We start from the raw sequence: 21,348 nt of genomic DNA, 5'->3' as shown, positions 1-21,348 counted from the left end.
ATTTTAGATTTAGTCCCTAGTGGAATGCAGGGAATAGTTTGAGAGGAACTGTGTTGGGACTGCTGGGAAACATGATCAAATTTGAGCTATCTGGAGTGATGTCACTAAAGAAATCTACTCTAGCAGCATTTAGTTTTCAAAAGGGCAACCATGATACAATGAGGAAAATAGTTAAAAAGAAAGCAGCAAAAGTTAGGACTTTAAATTAGGCACGGACATTATTTAAAAATACAATCAAGGCCTCAGGTCTTAAAACTTGGGGGTTCTTTTAGACTTAGTTTTCCATGTAAATGTTGTGTTAAGCTCCAAGGAGTTAAAAATATATTTTTTGAGTCATCACAGCTTTCAAGGTTCATAATTGGTAAAGATCTGATATCTGCAAATACCCCCACTAAGGGCTCCTTTTACTAAGCTGCGCTAGCGGTTTTGTTCGTTTTTCCACATAGCGGGGGGCAGCACGCGCTAATCTGCAGCGCGTGGTAAAAATGCTACCACAGCTTAGTAAAAGGAGCCCTAAGTCTCAGGAGGAAGGCTCGTGACTTACAGATCTCAAAAAGAAATTGGTTCTGTGCTAGTCCTGTAAGGTCCTCCAGTGTCATCGCTCTCTTTGCCTAGTCCCTTCGATTTTCCCAAACATGTCATTTTCCAATGATCTTTCTCTTTTGACAGTGTGACCAAAATAACAGTCGTAACTTCATCATTTGGGCTTCTAGTGACATAGCCAGTTTGATCTCTTCCAGAATCAATTTGTTAGTTCTTTTGGCGGTCCACAGCATGCATAAAATCCTTCTCCAGCACCAAATCTCAAATTAGTCAATCTTCTTTCTGTCTTGTTTCCATAGTGTCCAGCTTTCGCATCTGTAATTGACTACTGAGAAAATGATTGCATGGACAAGTCTGATCTTCATTTGGAGTGTTATTTGCTTGCCTTTGAATACTTTGTTGAAAGCCTTCATTGAAGAGTGACAAGTGCTATTCTGCGGAATATTTCTTCCCTGCAAGTTGCTTCTTCATTTATGAAAGAGTCCAGGAGATTGAAATTCTTTACAACTTCTATTCTATCACTTTCAAGCTTAAAATCTTCATCATTTTCTGTGTTCATCATTTTCATCTTGTTTGTGTTCAGTTCTAATCCCATATTATGACTTTTGGCTTTGTCTTTTCTCAGTAGATATAGCATGTCTTTGCTGCTGGTGATGAGCGTTGTATCATCTGCATAGTGCAGGTTGTTTATATTTCAGCCACCAACTTTGAAACCAACACTCTCTTCTTACAAATTTTCTTTTCTTTTTCTTTTTTTTTACGTTTCTACAATTTTATTAATAGGACTCAGTGGCAATGGATGGATAATCTGAAGCAGACTCTGACATTTCATTTCAATTTTATTTATTTATTCAATTTTCTATACCGTTCTTCCAGGAGAGCTCCGAATGGTTTACATGAGTTTATTCAGGTACTCAATCATTTTTCCTTGTCTGTCCTGGTAGGCTCACAATCTATCTAATGTACCTGGGGCAATGGGAGGATTAAGTGACTTGCCAAGGGTCACAAGGAGCAGCTTTAACCACTGAGCCACACACTCTTTGCTCTTCTCCAATATCATAGTAACATAGTAAATGATGGCAGATAAAAACTCGAATGGGCCATCTAGTCTGCCCAACCTTACCCTTTTTTTAAATTACTGATTTAATTTAAATTTTCCTTTTTCTTAGCTATTTCTGGGCCAGAGCCCAAAGCTCTGGTCAGTACTGTGCTTAGATTCCATCTACTGAAGTTTCTGTCAAAGCTCACTCCAGCCCATGTAAACCATCCAAGCCATCGAAACCCTCCCCAACCTATCCTCGGCCAAATGGCCATATATGGACACAGACCGTGTAAGTCTGCCCAGTACTGGCCTTAGTTCTTCAATATACACTTCTCCCTCTGTATTCGCGGGGGATAGGGGCAGGGCCGGCCCGCGAATATGGAAAAACCGCAAATAATATTCGGGCCGGCTTCCCACAGCTATTTTTAGCCCTGTAAGCTCCCCCTTAAGCCTTACTTGGTGGTCTAGCGGGTTTTCAGGCAGGAGTGATCTTCCCACGCTCCTGCCCCATGCAGATCGTTCACAGGAAATGGCTGCCTTGAGCTCCCGTAGTCTCTCGAGTCATTTCCTGTGAGCGATCTGCACGGAGCAGGAGCCTGAAAACCCGCTAGACCACCAGGTAAGGCTTAATGGGGGGGAGGGGGGTTACAGGGCTAAAAAAAAGCCTGAAAAATAAAATTTATTTTTTGGTCAAAAATCGCGAATAACTGAATCCGTAGATATGGAATTCGCGAATACGGAGGGGGAAGTGTATACCATTATTTTCTGATTCAAGATCCTCTGTGTTCCATCTAACATTGGGAATAAGTCTCTTGTTTCTTGAAGCCAGCCTGAACTTTGGTTAGTTCTTGTTTAACATATGATTATAGCCTTCGTTGTGTTTTCAGCAGTATTTTGCTGGAGTGTGGAATTAATGCAATCATTCTGTAGTTGTGGAGTTGCCTTTTTTCGGTATAGGTATGAACAATGATCTGCAAATGGTTGGCCAGGCTTTTTCCTTCCAAATCTGTTGACACAATCAAATGAAGGCCATGATAGCAGCTTCTGAGCCTTTGATTAATTCAGTTGGAATACCGTCAATACCAGGTGACTTGTTTTTCAATAAAGCTTTAATTGCTGCTTTAACTTCTTCTTTTAAAATATCTGATGCTTCTGCGGCATCAGTTCCAGTTCAGTTTCTCCAATTTTATCCTCATTGCCTTCTTTGTATAAATATTCCGTTTATTCTTTTCATCTCTTTTTAATGCTTTCTGGATCATTCACTATCATTCTGTTGGTGTCTTTAAGCATTCCTAATTGAGGCTGGGATTTCTGCTGCAATCTCTTAACATCATTAGAAAAGTTCAAAGATCTTTTGAAAAGTTATGTGTATAAAGATGTATTTGAGACATAGCTAAGATAACTTGCTTGCACTTATATCCAGTCTCAATCAGTCCTTAGTCACAGGACTCAAATCCTCCTCTCTCCTTTCGCCTTCTTTCTCTTTTTCTTCTTCTCTTCTTTATCTTCATTTGTCACCCCTCCTGATGTGTTACCCATAAATGTTTCTCCTCTCTCTTTAATGATTGTAGTTCATCCCCCTTTCCTTTTGTATCGGTAATAAATTTGTATGTATATATTTTATTTGGTAACAAACTGTCTTATTGTTTGTCCCCTTTTTTAATTTGTAATACGCTTTGAAATACAGTGGTACCTTGGATTACGAGCATAATCCGTTCCAGGAGCATGCTCGTAATCCAAAATGCTCGTTTATCAAAGCGAAGATCCCCATAGGAAATAATGGAAACTCGCTTTGATACGTTCCCCCCCCCCGAGGCTAGGGCGCTGCTCCCCCCCCTCGCTCCCAAAGTCCCCCCCCCCCGCGTGATCCGGCACCCCCTGTGAGAACAGGCACCCCCCGCCCGACCAACTTTAATTCACCCTCCCCCCCGTCTGGCACCGGCACGAGAACCGCTCCCCCCACTCGCAAAGGCCCCCCCCACTCGAAACGGCACCCCCCCCGCGAGAACAGGAACCCCCCGCCCGACCAACTTTAACTCACCCCCCTTTGGCATCGGCACGCAGCCCACAAGTGCCGGTGCCACTTGAAGATCTTCTTCCTTGTCTCTGCCGGCTTTGACCATGCATCTGCGCATGCTCAAGCCCTTCTAATTCTCCCTCTCGCCGAGAATGGTGAGTGAGGCGCAAAATCTGTATATCCCCAGATTTAGAAAAGGATGCAAAAAGAGCCGAACAAAAGACCCGGCGTGGATAACTAAAGAAGTGAAGAAAGCGATAGGAGACAAGAAACATTCATTCTGGAAATGGAAAAAGGACAAAACCGGGAAGAACTGGAAAGAGCACAGGAAGCATCCAAAAGAATGTCACCTCGTGGTTAGAAGAGCAAAAAGAGAATATGAAGAGAGGCTAGCCAGGGAAGCAACCGGTAAGGAAGGAGGTGGGACTGCTGGATGACGGAGATAGGAAAGGAGTGGTGAAGGAGGAAAAAGATGTGGCAGATAGACTAAACATGTTCTTTTCGTCAGTATTTACAAAAGAGGACACATCCAACATGCCGGAACCTGAAAAAATCTTCAAAGGACATCAAGCAGAAAAATAACATCCATGGAGGTAAGCCTTGAAGACGTACACAAGCAGATAAATAGATTAAAAACTGACAAATCTCCGGACCCGGACGCAATCCACCTTAGGGTATTGAAAGAGCTAAACGAGGAAATAGCGGAGTTACTACGGCAGGTTTGAAACAGGGGTGATCCCGGAGGATTGGAAGATAGCTAATGTTACGCCCATCTTTAAAAAAGGATCGAGAGGTGACCCGGAGAACTACAGACCGGTAAGTTTGACTTCGGTTCCGGGGAAGATGGTGGAAGCACTGATAAAAGACAGCATTGACAAGCATCTAGAAAGGAATAAACTGATAAAAACAAGCCAACATGGCTTCTGCAAGGGATGATCGTGCCTAACGAACTTATTGTACTTCTTCGAAGGAATTAACAAACGGATGGACAAAGGGGACCCCATAGACATCGTATACTTAGATTTCAAAAAGCCTTTGATAAGATACCCCATGAACGCCTAATACAGAAACTAAAGACCATGGGGTAGAAGGAGACATACATAGATGGATCAAAAATTGTTTGGCGGGTAGAAAGCAAAGGGTAGTAGAGAAGGGCCACTACTCGTACTGGAGGAGGGTCATGAGTGGTGTTCCGCAGGGGTCGGTACTCGGTCCGCTGCTGTTCAATGTATTTATAAATGATCTAGAAACAGGGACAAAGTGCGAAGTAATAAAATTTGCAGACTATACCAAACTATTTAGTGGAGTTAGGACTGCAGAGGACTGCAAAGATTTACAAAGGGACCTGAACAAACTAGGAGAGTGGGCGAAGAAATGGCAGATGAAGTTTAATGTAGAGAAATGTAAAGTCTTGCTTGTAGGAAACAGAAACCCGAAGTACAGCTATACGATGGGAGGGCTGGTAATGGGTGAAAGTACCCAAGAAAAGGACTTGGGGGTAATAGTGGACAGCACAATGAAGCCGTCGGCACAGTGCGCAGCGGCCTCTAAGAAGGCGAATAGAATGCTGGGTACTATCAAGAAAGGTATTACAAGCAGAACGAAAGAAGTTATCCTGCCGTTGTATTGGGCGGTGGTGCGCCCGCATCTGGAGTACTGCGTCCAATATTGGTCGCCGTACCTTAAGAAGGATATGGCGATCCTCGAGAGCGACACGATTGATAAAAGATATGGAAAACCTTTCATATGCTGAAAGATTAGAGAAACTGGGGCTCTTTTCCCTAGAAAAGCGGAGACTTAGAGGGGACATGATAGAGACTTACAAGATCATGAAGAGCATGGAGAAAGTGGAGAGGGACAGATTCTTCAAACGTTCAAAAACGACAAGAACGAGAGGGCATTCAGAAAAATTAAGAGGGGACAGATTTGGAACCAATGCTAGGAAGTTCTTCTTCACCCAAAGGGTGGTGGACACCTGGAATGCTCTTCCAGAGGGTGTGATAGGACAGAGTACAGGTTCAAGAAGGGATTAGATAATTTCTGAAGGAAAAGGGGATAGAAGGGTATATAGATAGATAGATGGACCTGATGGGCCGCCATGTGAGCTGACTGCTGGGCATGATGGACCTCTGGTCTGACCCAGCAGAGGCACTTCTTATGTTCTTATGTTATCATGTTATCCATGTCATATTTTGGGAGGTCTCTAATGATCTTCTTTTTGCAAAGCTTTACTTTGATCTTGCAATGCCAAAAGCTCGTGGTCGCTTCCAGAGTCAGCTCCTGGATTAGTCCTTGCAGTCAAAACTGCAGATTTCCATCTCTGTCCTAAGTAGATGTGGTCAATTTGATTTTGATGCATGCCATTTGGAGAGGTCCGTGTGTTCTGGCGATGTTTGTGGTGTTGGAAATGACGGCAGGATATAGAAACATAGAAACAAGATGGCAGATAAAGGCCAAATGACAGAATCTAGTCTGCCCATCCGCAGTAACCATTATCTCTTTCGCTCTCCGAGAGATCCCATGTGCCTATCCCAGGCCCTTTTGAATTCAGACACAGTTTCTGTCTATACCACTTCCTCTGGGAGACTGTTCCATGTATCTACCACCCTTTCTATAAAAATGTATTTCCTTAGATTACTCCAGAGCCTATCACCTCTTAACTTCATCCTATGCTCTCTCATTGCAGAGTTTCCTTTCAAATTAAATAAACTCGACTCATGCACATTTACAAAGAGGCAGCAATGTCAGCCAAACAGGCATCAGATGTGATCCTCTGCCTCAAACACTGCCCATCTGCTGATGCCCAGATGGGGGTGGTACATTGTTAGTCTGGCATCTCTGCTGAAACCTATCTGTCTTGGGAGGCCCTGCTAGTAGTGAAACTACTGCCAGCATAGCTTTCAGCTTCTCAGAAGCGTGCAAACCCTAGTGGCTTGACAAGCCCATGTACCATGCCTGTGGTATTCCCCCATACTCTCGTGTTTGGGTTTTTTTTTTTGGGGGGGGTGTGACAGGCTAGCTTTCAGATCTTCTGGAATCCTAATGCTGTGTTTTCCTTTTTGCAATGTTTTCTGCTCTAGGGAATTAAACTAGCGGTCCCAAGTCAAATGGTAGGTGAGTAGAGGATCTGCCTCCTGCCTACCTGTTTGCACAACCTTTAATACTAATGAAGGTGGCACACTATCTTGCAGTGCCCATACCAAAGGCACATTTTCTCAGAGAACGACACAGGGCCAAAGTTTGTCCCTGCCAGGGCTGTGGAGTCAGTACACAAAAACCTTCCGATTCCTTTATTTATGATATCTCTGACTCCGAATCCTTTATATATTTATATAGGAGTTCACGGTGACAGACCTTGTGGAAACGGGGTGAGGATGAGGACAAACTTTGTCCCCATGTCATTCTCTAGGTGCCACTTTCACTAATATAAATATCGTAAAATATATTACATTTTGTAATCATCAAAGAACTTGATATCAAAATATATTCTAAAAGTAAAACATATCCTGAAACAAATGGGTTAATCAAATTATCATCTGTGAAATAAGACATTTAAGCATTATAACATTTGCATGACAGAGAAATTAGAAGTTGGAGTTGGCACATTTTTTTTTTTTTTTTTAATTTTTATTTCTATTATTCAACAAAATTTTACAAGAATACATCTTGTTACATTAAATACAGGAAAGAAAAAACAATACAGAAGTATTACAGATTCATACTTATAAAAATAATTTTTCCTTTCTTAGACCACCATAATAGGGGGATGGTCAATCGGAACTTTTTGAGAGAAATTTAACGAGGAACTTAATTAAACGATTAGGCTTTATGTTCTAAACACCAGCTATTAATTTCTATTTTCCCTCAGTCCTTGATGATTTTCTTTACATCCAAGAATTCCTTCAGGTGATTAGGAGAAAAAAATGTGTATTTAACTCCCAAATACCTAACTAAACATTTACAGGGGTATGCTAACAAGAAAGTTGCTCCCAATTTTATAGTATCTTGACGCATAGAAAGAAATTCTTTCCTCCGTTCTTGTGTAGTCTTTGCGACATCAGGATATATCCAAACTTTTTGCTCCCCAAATAATTTCTGTGAATTTTTAAAGAATAGTTTCATAATCATGTTCACGTCTTGCTCAAAAACGAATGATACTAAGAGCGTAGCTCTAACAGTATCAGTAGTAACTGTTTGTTCAAGAAGAGCAGTCACATTAGCAAATTCTATTTCATTATTTTCCCTCCTTATCTCTAGGATCCTCTGACGGGGGGTGGGGGGGAGGAAATGAAGGGAGGCCTACTGCTAAACTAAACTAAACTAAACCTTAAGTTTGTATACCGCATCATCTCCACAAAAGTAGAGCTCGACACGGTTTACAGGAATTGATATAGAAAGGAACTCCAATGAAGAGGGGAGGGACAGAGGGAGCAGGAAGAGGTGCTGATGGACAGGGGGGAAAAAAAGAAGGGAGGCCTACTGCTGGACAGAGGGAGCAGGAAGAGGTGCTGATGGACAGGGGGGAAAAAAAGGAAGGGAGGCCTACTGCTGGACAGGGGGAGCAGGAAGAGGTGCTGATGAACAGGGGGGGAAATGAAGGGAGGCCTACTGCTGGACAGGGGGAGCAGGAAGAGGTGCTGATGGACAGGGAGGAGGTAAAACAAAGGGAGAAGGCCTGCTGCTGGATAAGGGGAGCAGTGAAGGGGTGGTGATGGACACAGGGGAGGTAAAAAGAAGGGAGAAAGGACAGGGGGAACACGCAAGAGGTGGTGGTGGACAGCCAAAAGAAAGAAAGACAGAAATACAGAAAGTGGCTAAGGAGACAGAGAGAGAAAGAAATAAAGACAGACACGCACATATATTCTAGCACCCGTTAATGTAACGGGCTATAAAGCTAGTTATTTATAAATCACAAATAGAGCCTTCCATTTTGATGTGGTTTTGGTACAACCTTCCCAAAGATTCAGTTGCCTGTGTTCTACATCTTCTAGGAAAATAATGCCAGCAACAGTGGATGAATCTGTTGCAGTAATAGTAAGATGCTGGACATGTGATGGAAGGACTTTGTAGATGGTAGGAGTCTGATTTGCAGATGAATCTTTCGGTGCCACATCAAAGGCAGACAAGACATAAATGATGTTATTTAGCAGTAGTTCATTTAGATTCAAAAGCAGTTTCTGCAGTGTTGGTTTTTTTTTTTTTTTTTTTAAATCATTGATTTCAGTTGCCAGTTGTCTAAGATGTATTAAGTTTTTATGTATTGATACTAGCATTTTGTACGAGATGCTGATCCATCTAGTTAAAATAGCCTGTTTAAATTAGAGAATGACATGGAGGCAAAGTTTGTCCTTGTCCCTGTTCCTGTTCCTGTCCCGTCCCCGCAGGCTCTCTCTGTCCTTGCCTTTCAAACTTGGGTACCTGACCCTGTGTCATTCTTTACTGCTTATCTCTGTCTTGCTAACTGCCCCTGTCTGCAGAGTAAACAAAGCCCCCACTTTTGGACAGGTGTGATCTACAATCTCTTTGTTTGGCTGGTGTGCCTTCAGATTATTAAGATTTGCTGTAATTCTTCTTTCTAGGGAAACAAGGCATTTCACTACAAAAAAACAATTCTTTGCCTTCATTTCCAGCATATTGTGTGTTGTCTAGACATGTCTGACTGTTGTTTTCTCTCAAAGTAACTTTTAAATTTGTACTGCCCACTTTAAGTCAGAGGTGCAAATCATACCTGTTTCTTATTTAATAGAGTCTTATCTGCCTGCATTTTTTTTAGCCAACGGCTTCAGCTGTTCTATGGCTGAAGCATGCTTCTTGCTTAACACAGTGTTTACTAACTCTGAAGTAATTTTTGGCTTTTCATCTTCAGCATGTTGTTCCCTCTGACTAGGACTCAAATCCAAAAGACTAAAATTGTCGTCAAAACCATGTGGGTCACTGTGGGGCTGATTGTCTGATTTGAAAAAAGCAATTGATGTTAAAATGACTTCGCATGTAAATTAGTTTTGCAGAGGTCTGTCATAATCTCACCCCATCAGTCATAGGAAAAGTGACTTTCACATGATTTTTGGGAGTTGGATGACAGATGGAGCCCCTTGACAAAGCGCTATGTGTGCGAAACATGTTGGGGCATAACTCCCGTTCTAAGGCTGAGCTAAGTGCTTTATATTAATATTTATCAATATAAATATATTTTGTTATACTATTTCATACTATTTATACTCTATAAATGACCTAAACAACAAAGCTATATTTACATGTTGAGACCAATGATGAAAGGCACCACGTGATTCTTCCCGCTTTTGAATGATCTACAGCGGTGGAGTGGTGGGGCTGAGGTCTCCTCATAGTGAGATATTGGATACTACTAGTGGTGATAAGATTACATTTGGAGCTTTGAGTTAGAGACAGATAGTATAGATTTAGGACAGCATTCACTGTACTAACAGGAACAGAACATAATTGTACTAAAGTTTTAGTGTTGTAAGCGAGTACATGATTGGTGGTCGGCAGTTTAGGTCCCATGAGTAGCATCAGTCATTATGGAGCTCGTGAGTAGCGTGGGACATTAAGGAGCTGGATTTGTGAAGAGGAAGATTTTCATGGCCTTCTTGAAGTTCCATAGATTGTCTAGTGATCTAATGGATGTGGGGATGATGTGCCAGAATCTGGGTATAAACTGTGAATATGTGTGTGTGCCGGCTGTTTCAGTTTTGAGTGAACGACCAGGTGGTAGTGTGAACCGTCTTTCTGTTTGAGATCTCAGTGATCTGTTTGGACGTAAATTTGTAATTTTGATGTCATGTAGTTTGGTGTCAGCTTGTGGAAGGTCTTGAAGGCTAGGCCAAGGCTTTAAAGGCGCAGCGTTTTTGGATAGGTAACTAATGCATTGATGTTAGTGCTGGGGTGACATGTCTTGGAAGCCTAGATTTTTCAGGAGATGAATGGCTACATTTTGTACACCTTGGAAGCAGGAGAGGGTTTGTGTGGGTAAGCTTACTAGTAGTGCGTTGCAGTAGTCTAAGCGGGATAATACAAACGCATGTAGTAGTTGGGCAAAATTGGTTTCTGAAAAGTAAAGGCGGATGCACTTCAGTTGACGGAGGTAGTAAAAGGATGAAGACACTAAGTTTGATACGTGATTTGAGAGTGATAGATCTGAGTCCAGGATCACTCCTAGGCTGCAGACGTTATCTTTAGCTGTAAGTGTGTCATTTCTCCAGGAAAAGGATGGGCGAGGATATGTGCAGGGGTCTGTGTATCCAGAGGAGTTCAGTCTTTGAGGCATTAAGTTGTAGTTTATTTGCAGTCATAGAGCCATAGAGCTGCTATAAGTATTACTGTCTGAGTATTGTACGTAGCCACATCAGTAGAGCTTGGGCAGGGCTCTAACTTATACACTTCCTTGCTAGTAAGTTAAGCTGATAGAAGCAGACTAGTGCTTAGGTGGATTTTTTATATTAATGCGCATTAATGACTTTTGTTACATATAGAGGGCTATAATAAAAATAAACGTCTAAGTCCGATTTGAACGTGGGGTGCTGGTCGCCCAAAGTTAGCAGTTGCAAAATCTCCATTCTCGAAAAGTACGTCTAAAATATTTTTTTTTAGAAAATTGTCTCTGTATGTCCAGGCGTTTGATCGTCCAGACTACCACTATCTTTACACCATATTCTTGACCAAAAATTTGTCCAAGTTCCAAACGCACACAGAACAAGACCTTTAAAAAAAAAATAAATAATAATAATAATTTATTAATTTTCAAACTTAATCACCAAGTATAACTTGTACAGAAAGAAAACATTAGCCATTACGTATTCCTTTGCATTAAAGTATAAACTTTTTAGTGCGGATCCAAGATGGCCGCGGTGCAGACGCTCTGAGAGCGACGCTTCTGACCGCTCCACTCGTCTTTCCTTTTCCCTGTTAGTCAGCTTCCTGGTTACCTACTTCAGATGCCGAAGAGAAGGGGCCGGAGCGCAGCTGGCGCCTTGCGGCGCTCCGAGGCGCCCTCCTTCGGCAGAGTCAACGAGATGTTGTGGCGGTTGCAGGAGGCAGTCCTTCCTGTGTCGGGAGCAAGCCCGTTGAGAGCACCGGAGATGGGCGAGACCGGGGTTGTCTCTCCAGGGCTAGAAACTACCTTGAGCCCCGACTTGAGAGCACCACCTCCGTGTTCCCAGTCAGACAGTTCCCCAGGGGTGGAGGAAACCCCGGAGATGGGGAAAGTACTTTCCCTCGAGGCAGCGGGGTCATCATGGGAAACTGAGGAGGCAATACTCTCTGACCAGGGAGTAGTTGCAGGAGAAGCCGGGCTGGGACAAGCAACCGGAGGTGCAGGATTCCAGCCAGAACCTAACCAGGGGAACTTTTCTTCTTCTGACGGTGAGCATTTTTACACTCAGCAAAGTCTTCCAATTTTGGAGAAATCAGCGCAAGTGAGTTTAGATTCACTGTGGGATTTGATTGCAAATTTTACTAGGAATATTAGTCCCAATTTCCAATACTTTGAAGGGAAATTGATTCAACATTCTAGAGAGCTGAAAGATTTGTCTGCGGAAGTGACTGTTTCAAAGAATACAATTCAAAAGCTTGATCAAGAAATTTCTTTGACCAAACAAGTACAGGAGTCCCTAATTAAAGACAATACTAACTTAAGGAAGAAATTAGAGACGCTTGAAAATAATTCCCGGAATAACAATTTGAGATTAATTAATTTCCCTAGATTGACTTCGGTTACTCTTAGGGAAATGTTTAGGAAATCTTTGATAGAAACTTTGCAAGTTTCAGAAGAAACTTTACCACCATTTGTTCAAGTGTACTATTTGCCAAATGAAGAAGGGGCCCCAATGCAAGTTAAAATATCGGATCAAGCATCGGATCAAGCATTACTGAATGTTTCTGAATTGTTAGAAACTTCAAATAGAGAAACAGTTGTACCTTCTACAATGATTTTGACTGTAGCTCTCGCCATGGATAAAACATGGTTATTGAGACTTTTCTTTAAAAATAGACAGAAAGAGTTTCTTGGTTACAAAATACAAATGTTTCCTGATCTCTCTAGATAAACTCAAAAGCGACGTAGAGAATTTTTGCTGTTGAAATCTGGAGTCACTTCACTGGGAGCAACGTTTTACTTGAGACATCCTTGCAAGTGTATTGTTTGCTACCGTTCACTTAAATATGTTTTCTTTGAGCCACAACAATTAACAGCTTTCCTGGCTATGTCTTGACTGGATAAAGAGAAATCAACAGCTCCATAATCATATATCTGCCCATCTCTCAGTTGTGTCTGTATTTTATCTTCTAATAATAATTTCCTTTGCTCGCTTTAATGAATTTTTGGATCCATATTTTGAGGACTTGAGTTGGTTGAAAGAATTGTCCTGTATTTTGCTCTTTTTATTTAGATTGAATATGATTTATATTGGATATAGGTCATATCTATACTAACTAACTTTCTGTACAAGTGATTACTTGGTATGTCATTTGAAAATTAATAAAATAATTAAGAATAAACTTTAACAAACACTAAAAAGAAATAATAAACTTTTTAGCCAATTATGCTCAAGTCCTTTGATAGTATCCAAGATAATAAAATTTTAGTGAGATATAAAGAAAATATATTACATGTACACATTAAGCCATTATAAAGGCTATAGAGCTGAGTGCAGAGTTACATATTAAATCAAAAGGGCTTAAGATTTTTCTGCCTCTAGGCGGGATAGCAACAAGAAAGTTGTCAGCTGGCCTGGTTCAAAAAAAATGAATATTTAACAGTACTGTAACACACAATACACTTACAAGGACAAAGATATAACACCAGGTTTCATCAGAAGAAATTCACGGCGATGCTTCTGCGTCTCCTGCGAAAGATCAGGGAACATCTGTATTTTAAATCCCATAAATTCTTTTTGTCTATTTTTAAAGAAGAGTTTTAATCGACAGAGCTACAGATATAATCAAAGTAGCTGACACTGCTGCCTCTTTATCAGATATCTCCAATAATTCTGATACATTCAATAACTCGTGATCAGGAGACCTTTTTTGAGATTTGATTTTTATCGGGCAAATAATATACACGAGATAATGGGGGTAACGTTTCTTCTGAGACCCCAATATTTCTAACGAATATCTTTTAAACATTTCCCTAGGTGTTACCAATGTAAGCCTAGGAAAATTAATCAATCTTAAGTTGTTATATCGAGAATTATTTTCCAAGCATTTCCACTTTCCTCCTAAGATTAATGTTACCTTTCATTAAGTTCTCTTGTAGTTGATTGGAGGTTCTTATTTCCTGTTCAAGCTTCTGAATAGAGGAATTAGAGGCAATCATCTCAATTTCCAAATCTTTCAACTCATTAGATAGTGTTCAAGTAATTTCCCTTCAATATGTTGAAAATTAGGGCTTATGGTCTTCACCAGGCCAGCCATAAGGTTCCATAAGGACTCCAGAGTTACCTCTGAGGGGTTTTCCAAAGATAGTAAAGACTGACTAGTGAAAGATTTCTCACCAGACTGTTTCAATACTTGTCGCTCACCCGCCTGGCTCAATCCGACCACCAACGCTGAAATTGTCCCAGGCACTTCAATTGGGTTCCCACAAATAGGAGCTCCAACCTCCAGACTCTCCACTGTAACAATGCTTGCCTCAGGAGAGTGAAAAACCCCGACCTCCGGGGTTTCCGCGCCCCTTGGAGAGCTGGTAGACTGAGGCTGCGGGGGCGGTGCCCTTACGTCAGGTCTAAGAGTTGTTTCTAGCCCAGGAGGAACCGCCACTGTCTTGCAACTTCCCTGCATCCTCAGCAAGCTGCTCACCGACCCCGTCGACACTCCCTGTATCCATCTGAAGAGCTCTTCAATATTGCCGAAAACAGGCATCTTGATATGCTGCGCGGCGCTAGCCGCGCTCCAGCCTCTTCGTTTCAGCATGGTAAGTAGATATCTTTACTACAGTAGAAAAAAAATTCTATTTTGCCAGAGCAAATCTCCAGAGCATTTCTCTCAGCGCATCCAGCCATCCACCATCTTGGATCTTTAGTTGTCAAGACCTTTTGGACGTGGGAGGGGCCAGCATTGTTAATGGACTGGCCACCCAGACATGGCAACAGAGCAGAGGGGCACCTTATATGGCATTGCTATGAACTTCACAAAAAGGGTGCTGCATAAACATCTCACAAGAACTCCCTTATAGGTTATGGAGAGTCCTCCCAAAATACCCCCAAAACCCACTATACCTACCTGTCTTCAACCCCAATAGCCCTTATGGCTGCAGGTGGCACCTATATGGCAATACGAATAGGATTTTGGGGACATTAGGGCTCACATTTTCTACCATTAATGTAGTGGTTAGAGTGGCTTATGGGCCTGGGTCCTCCTCTTTATGGTTCAGTAGCCCACTCCCCAGACTACTTAAGCCAGGGGTGTCCACACTTTTTTGGCTTGCGAGCTACTTTTAAAATGACCAAGTCAAAATGATCTACCAATAATAAAATTTTAAAAAACACAAAGCACACTGTACGCAGAGAAAATGTTAATGTCAGCAGTCCAGCACTTTACTGTTTCTTTTAATACAGGGTTTCTCAACATGCGTTACGTAAACAGGCCGCTTGTTGGGGGGTACATGGGCTGACCATCGCCCGCCACTACATTTAATTACAGCCTCGCTGGTGCCGGAACTACGGGTAATGAAGGGTCAGTTGCATGCAGCAATTGCACGCTGCTGGCCCACAAGCCCCCCCCCCCGACATCAATTCCCTCTTTCCTTCTTTTCTTCCCCTCCCCATTGATCCAACTGCTGCTGCGAGCATCTCAGCTACCTCTTTCCTACACAAAACATAAACGAATGGGCAACGACCGCTGAAAGAGAAGGAGAGAAGACATCTTATCAGCACTAACCAGCAACGTCTGTGTCCATGGAAGCAGTAGTCTCTAGCGCCCGAGTCCTACAGTCAGAGTAGGAGGGAGAAAGAAGTCTGCCCGTGGTGGTCGGGATGCAGTGATCAGTGACACAGAGAGCAAAGGAGGATGGCGTTCAAATGTATTCACAAGGAGCTTAATGATTTGGCTAGTGATCCTCCAGCTCAGTGTTCTGCAGGCACAGTTGGAGATGACATGTTCCATTGGCAAGCTACAATTATGGGGCCTAATGACAGCCCCTACCAGGGTGGTGTGTTCTTTCTTACAATTCACTTTCCTACAGACTACCCTTTCAAACGTCCAAAGGTTGCATTTAAAACAAGAATTTACCATACAAATATTAACAGTAATGGCAGCATTTGTCTTGATATTCTAAGATCACAATGGTCCCCTGCTTTAACTATTTCTAAAGTTCTCCTCTCTATTTGTTCACTGTTATGTGATCCAAATCTAGATGATCCTCTAGTGCCAGAGATTGCACGGATCTACAAAACAGATAGAGAAAAGTACAACAGAATAGCTCGTGAATGGACTCAGAAGTATGCCATGTGATGCTACCTTGTCAGAATAACCTACATATAGTTGGAATAAACTATAATTACTGGGGGCGGGGGAGGAGGGGGGCATTTTCCTGTCTGATTGCTCCCCATCAGACTTTTCTTTTTGCCTCCCTCATTCATTCACATGCTCATCCAAGAAGAAGTTAGATTTTATCTTTGGACAAAATTGCTTTTAGAATTTGTAAGATAGTTACAAGAAAAGGTGCCTCATGAACGTCTACTCCGGAAACTGAAGAACCATGGGGTGGATGGAGACGTGCTTAGATGGATCAGAAACTGGTTAGAGGGTAGGAAACAGAGGGTAGAGGTGAAGGGCCACTACTGGGACTGGAGGAAGGTCACGAGTGGTGTTCCGCAGAGCTCGGTGCTCGGGCCGATGCTATTTAATATATTTATAAATGATCTAGAAACAGGGACGAAGTGTGAGATAATAAAATTTGCAGATGACACTAAACTATTTAATGGAGCTCGGACCAAGGAGGACTGCGAAGAATTGCAAAGGGACTTGGACAAACTAGGGGAATGGGCGACGAGATGGCAGATGAAGTTCAACGTTGAGAAGTGTAAAGTATTGCATGTAGGAAGCAGAAACCCGAGGTTCAATTACACGATGGGAGGGATGCTATTGAATGAGAGTACCCAAGAAAGGGATTTGGGGGTAATGGTGGACATGACAATGAAGGCGACTGCACAGTGCGCAGCGGCTGCTAAGAGGGCGAATAGAATGCTAGGTATAATCAAGAAGGGTATTACAACCAGGACGAAAGAAGTCATCCTGCCGTTGTATCGGGCGATGGTGCGTCCACATTTGGAGTACTGCGTCCAATATTGCTCGCCGTACCTTAAGAAAGATATGGCGTTAATCAAGAGAGTTCAGAGGAGAGTGACACGTCTGATTAAAGGGATGGAAAATCTTTCATACCCTAAGAGATTGGAGAAACTGGGTCTCTTTTCCCTGGAGAAGAGGAGACTTAGAGGGGATATGATAGAGACTTACAAGATCATCAAGGGCATAGAGAGAGTAGAGAGGGACAGATTCTTCAAACTTTCAAATAATAAAAGTACAAGAGGGCATTCAGAAAAATTGAAAGGGGACAGATTCAAAACAAATGCTAGGAAGTTCTTCTTTACCCAACGTGTGGTGGACACCTGGAATGCGCTTCCAGAAGATGTAATAGGACAGAGTACGGTACCGGGGTTTAAGAAAGGATTAGACAATTTCCTGCTGAAAAAGGGGATAGAAGGGTATAGATAGAGGATTACTACACAGGTCCTGGACCTGTTGGGCCACCGCGTGAGCGGGCTGCTGGGCACGATGGACCTCAGGTCTGACCCAGCGGAGGCATTGCTTATGTTCTTATATTTTTAAGACACGGGTCCATTTTAAAATGGAGCATATGTACTAAATGTCCAGTATCTTCACTTATGTTTGGTTATTAGATTCATCAAAATCCATCTTACCCTTTGAAAAGCTGAAGACACTTTGAGGGTGGAATGGATGCAAGGAGTAAGAATGTTGGACATAGTGATGGAGGGAGAGATGTAGCATGGTGTTGGAGAGGGGTAATAGAAGGAGAAATGGGCAAGGGGTTGGTGGGCAGTGGTGAAAATTGATCTGTGGGACGAGAGAGGAAGAAAAGTTGGACTCATAGAGGGACAGAGAGAGATGTTGGTTGGGGAATGGAATGAGGTCTGGAGGAGAGGAAGCATGCAGGAGGCAGAAAGAAAGAAATATTGGATGTACAGTCAGAAGAAAGTGCAACCAGAGACTCATGAAATCACCAGATATCAAAGGTAGGAAAAATGATTATATTTTCAATTTAGTGATCAAAATGTGTCAGTTTTGGGAATTTATATCTGCTCACTATATTTTGCACTATATTTGCCTATTTTTCTATAGTTGTTACTGAGGTGACATTGCATATTTTAAAGTCATCTGCCTTGACATCTTTGAAACCCCCCTGAACATAAATGATAATTAACATTTTCTGTGCGTACAGTGTGCTTTGTGGTTTTTTAAATTTTGTGGTTACCATTATGCATTGTGTGTATATGAGAAACGGATGGAAGAAATTGCATTACAATTAGTATTATTATTATGGGGGTGGAGTCAGTGGTGGAGTTTGGCAAGAGGTACTCGGTTGGTATTTGTTAGGCTTAGAGGGTACTTGTCTTGAAAAGGTTGAGAAACACTGTTGTAGCTTCTCAACTGCTGCCATTTTTATGACCCATCATAAGAACATAAGAATTGCTGCTGCTGGGTCAGACCAGTGGTCCATCCTGATCAGCAGTCCGCTCATGCGGCGGCCCCTAGGTCAAGAACAGTGCTCCAAATGAGTCCAGTCTCACCAGTTTAGCAAGAACTTATCCAACTTTGTCTTGAAACCCTGGAGGGTGTTTTCCCCTAAAACAGACTCCGGAAGAGCGTTCCAGTTTTCTACCACTCTCTGGGTGAAGAAGAACTTCCTTACGTTTGTACGGAATCTATACCCTTTCAACTTTAGAGAGTGCCTTCTCATTCTCCCTACCTTGGAGAAGGTGAACAGCCTTTCTTTATCTACTTAGTCTATTCCCTTCAGTATTTTGAATGTTTCGATCAAGTCCCCTTGCAGTCTCCTCTTTTCAAGGGAGAAGAGGCCCAGCTTCTCCAACCTCTTAATGTACAGCAACTCCTCCATCCCCTTAACCATTTTAGTCGCTCTTCTCTGGATCCTTTCGAGTAGTACCGTGTCCTTCTTCATGTACTGCGACAAAACAAGAAAAAAGTTGAACGTCCTTCATACAGAAAAAAGAAAAAAAAAAATCAGGAGAGGATTCCTCACTAATGTGACCACAGAAGATTTTTAATCTTCCTCAAATCTGCTGTTGATGCCCTGATGTTTAAAAAAAAAAAAAAAATGTTTAGCCTCTCTCTTTTGTGCATCACTTTTTGCCTGGGTTTTAAAGCTAAAACCTTATATTGATTATTGCAAATTATTATTTTTGAGAAGCTTCTGTTAAATAAATTAGTATCTTTTATTGATAGTGCTGAATTGTTGAATGCTAGTTGATATGGTAGTAGAAAGGGACATAACACTGAGATACTTTTAATGTCGACTACTGATATGCTTTAGAAAGGAAATGGACAGTAAAATGACATTTTATTTTGTTGATGCTTTTGAATTATATTATTCTTTTAAACCAGCTTTGGAGGTTTGGGATGAAGAGAAAAGTGGTTTGTTTCTTATTTACAGAATCAAAAAATGGTGGTGAGATAGAATGAGACTACTTCAGCGACGTGTAAGTTAGAAATGGGGGTTCCACAGGGATTGACATTATTAGCCCTGTTGTGTAATTTGTACATGAGGCTATTATGTGAAGAATTGAGAAAATTAGATGTAGAGTTTAGGATCTATGCTGCTAATGTACAATTTGTTTTCCCCATGGATAATGATTTTAATAGTGGTCGATTGCAATTGTATGGAAGCTATTCAAATGTAGATGAGAATAATTTGCTGAAAATTTAGACAAAACAGAAATAGTGCTTGTCAGTGGATTATTAATGAGGAGGTTATGTTCTATTAAGTTGAAGGGTCACAGTATTCCTGTAAAAAAAATCAAAATACGAGTCTTAGGATAATCTTAGATTCACAGTTGAATTTTAAGTTCTAAGAAGCAAAGTGGTTCAAATGGTTTTTTTTTGTTTTTTTAAATTATTATATTTGTGTTTTAAGTAAGATTAAGCCTATTATTTCTACAAGCCCATAATTTCTAAAGCCAATTTTAGAATTGTGCAGTGTTTCGTATTATCAAGGTTAGATTATTTTAATATTCTGTGTTTGGGAATATCATATGGAAGGTGTGAAGCCCTTCAGGTGATAAAACATGTAGTTGTGTGGTTGATAGCTTGCACAGTAAACTGATTATGCTTTTTTATTTCTGATAAAAGCACTGTAATGGCTCCTTGTACAATATTACCGGTAATTATTAATTTTTAAGATACTGACTAGTATTGCTCCTGTAAATTTTAGACAGATTTTGACACTGTTTGAACTGCATTGTTCTTTGATATCGGCAAGGACTTGACAGTTGATCCAGTCATCATTAACAAAAATACACTATGTCGACACGATAAATAGTGCTTTGTCTGTTGCTGGTCCAATTTTATGGAACAGATTGCCAGCACTCATCATATGATGATATCCATATCAAATTTTAAGAAGCTGAAAATGCAGTTATCTGTTCAAGTTTATTTTTAATGATGTCATGATGCAAATTTGGAATCTGTGTTAATTATTTTTTTTCTAGTTTTATTTATGTGTTGTTTTGTAACTCAGGTGATGGGGATATAAATGAAATAATCAAAATAAATGAATTATGGGATTTAACATTTTTTTATATAAGCAATTTTTCAGAAATACAACAAGCAACACACTTGAACAGAAAAGCTGATATAGAAAAGTTAGCTAGGAAATAATACAAAAGGAAAATTTCATAGTCTCAAAATCTGCACGAGTCCTCAGTATTGAGGTTCCAGTCTCAATACAGGCAAATCATAGAAAATAGTAAATAAAACAAGAAAATTTGGCAACACCATATATTTAGATAGAAAAACTTTAAACAAAATATTCGCATTGCAAATCCTAGTTGATAGCACTCTTACAGACAATGAAGGAGTACAGTTGTATAGGGTCCTAAAACAAGTTTCCATTATGCATCTTCCCACTATTCCAGAACTTGTAGGAATAGTTATATCCATCAACCAGCAGGTAGAGATAGCAAACATAGAACTGAGTTGTGCCATATATTCTCAATCAGGTAGTATTTTCTGTCTCCAGCAGGTGGATGGTCATGCTATTCAGCCTCTGGTTCTTAGCTCCTGGTCCAGTTGGTAAGCTGCTACCAAGTTGAGCCTCGTGGATGCTTAATGTTTAGGAGTCATATCTAGAGGTTTCAGATCATTGTCTCCAGTGCCCTGCAGAACCTCCCTCCCCCACCTGTCTGTTCTCTCTTGTGCAACCTTACCAATAAATTTTTTAAAAAAGAGAAATTCAGTGAAGGCACTTTCTCTTGATAGTCAAGAGTGTTGGAGCAAGTGTCTCAAGGCTCAGTTTGTAGAGAGTGAGCAGGGGCATCGGCAGTGGTAAGTCCAGCTTTTTCTCTCAGAACTGTGTTGGGCTGTTGTTCAATTGTTGTTGATGGAAGTCTTCTGCCATGGTGCCTCTGGAATTGCGTTGGGAGTGCTGCTGAGGCGGTTTGTAATGGCAATGCATGGGGCCCTTCAGACATCATTG

At 41.3% G+C, this 21,348-nt stretch overlaps 2 protein-coding genes across 5 annotated transcripts in view; both read left to right on the top strand.

The window, feature by feature from the left end:
- Positions 1–21,348, top strand: part of ZCCHC7 (zinc finger CCHC-type containing 7) — a 489,275-nt gene that overhangs the window by 53,526 nt on the left and 414,401 nt on the right. The gene's annotated exons all lie outside the window — the stretch shown is intronic.
- On the top strand, positions 15,610–16,083 carry LOC117346920 (ubiquitin-conjugating enzyme E2 D2-like). The gene has a single exon (XM_033917187.1). It carries the CDS (start codon positions 15,624–15,626, stop codon positions 16,065–16,067), a length of 444 nt encoding a protein of 147 aa, XP_033773078.1. The 5' UTR covers positions 15,610–15,623; the 3' UTR covers positions 16,068–16,083.

The sequence above is a fragment of the Geotrypetes seraphini genome, chromosome 1 (genome assembly GCF_902459505.1).
Source record: "Geotrypetes seraphini chromosome 1, aGeoSer1.1, whole genome shotgun sequence".
NCBI lineage: Eukaryota > Metazoa > Chordata > Amphibia > Gymnophiona > Dermophiidae > Geotrypetes > Geotrypetes seraphini.
This window is presented reverse-complemented; position numbering and strand designations above follow the sequence as displayed.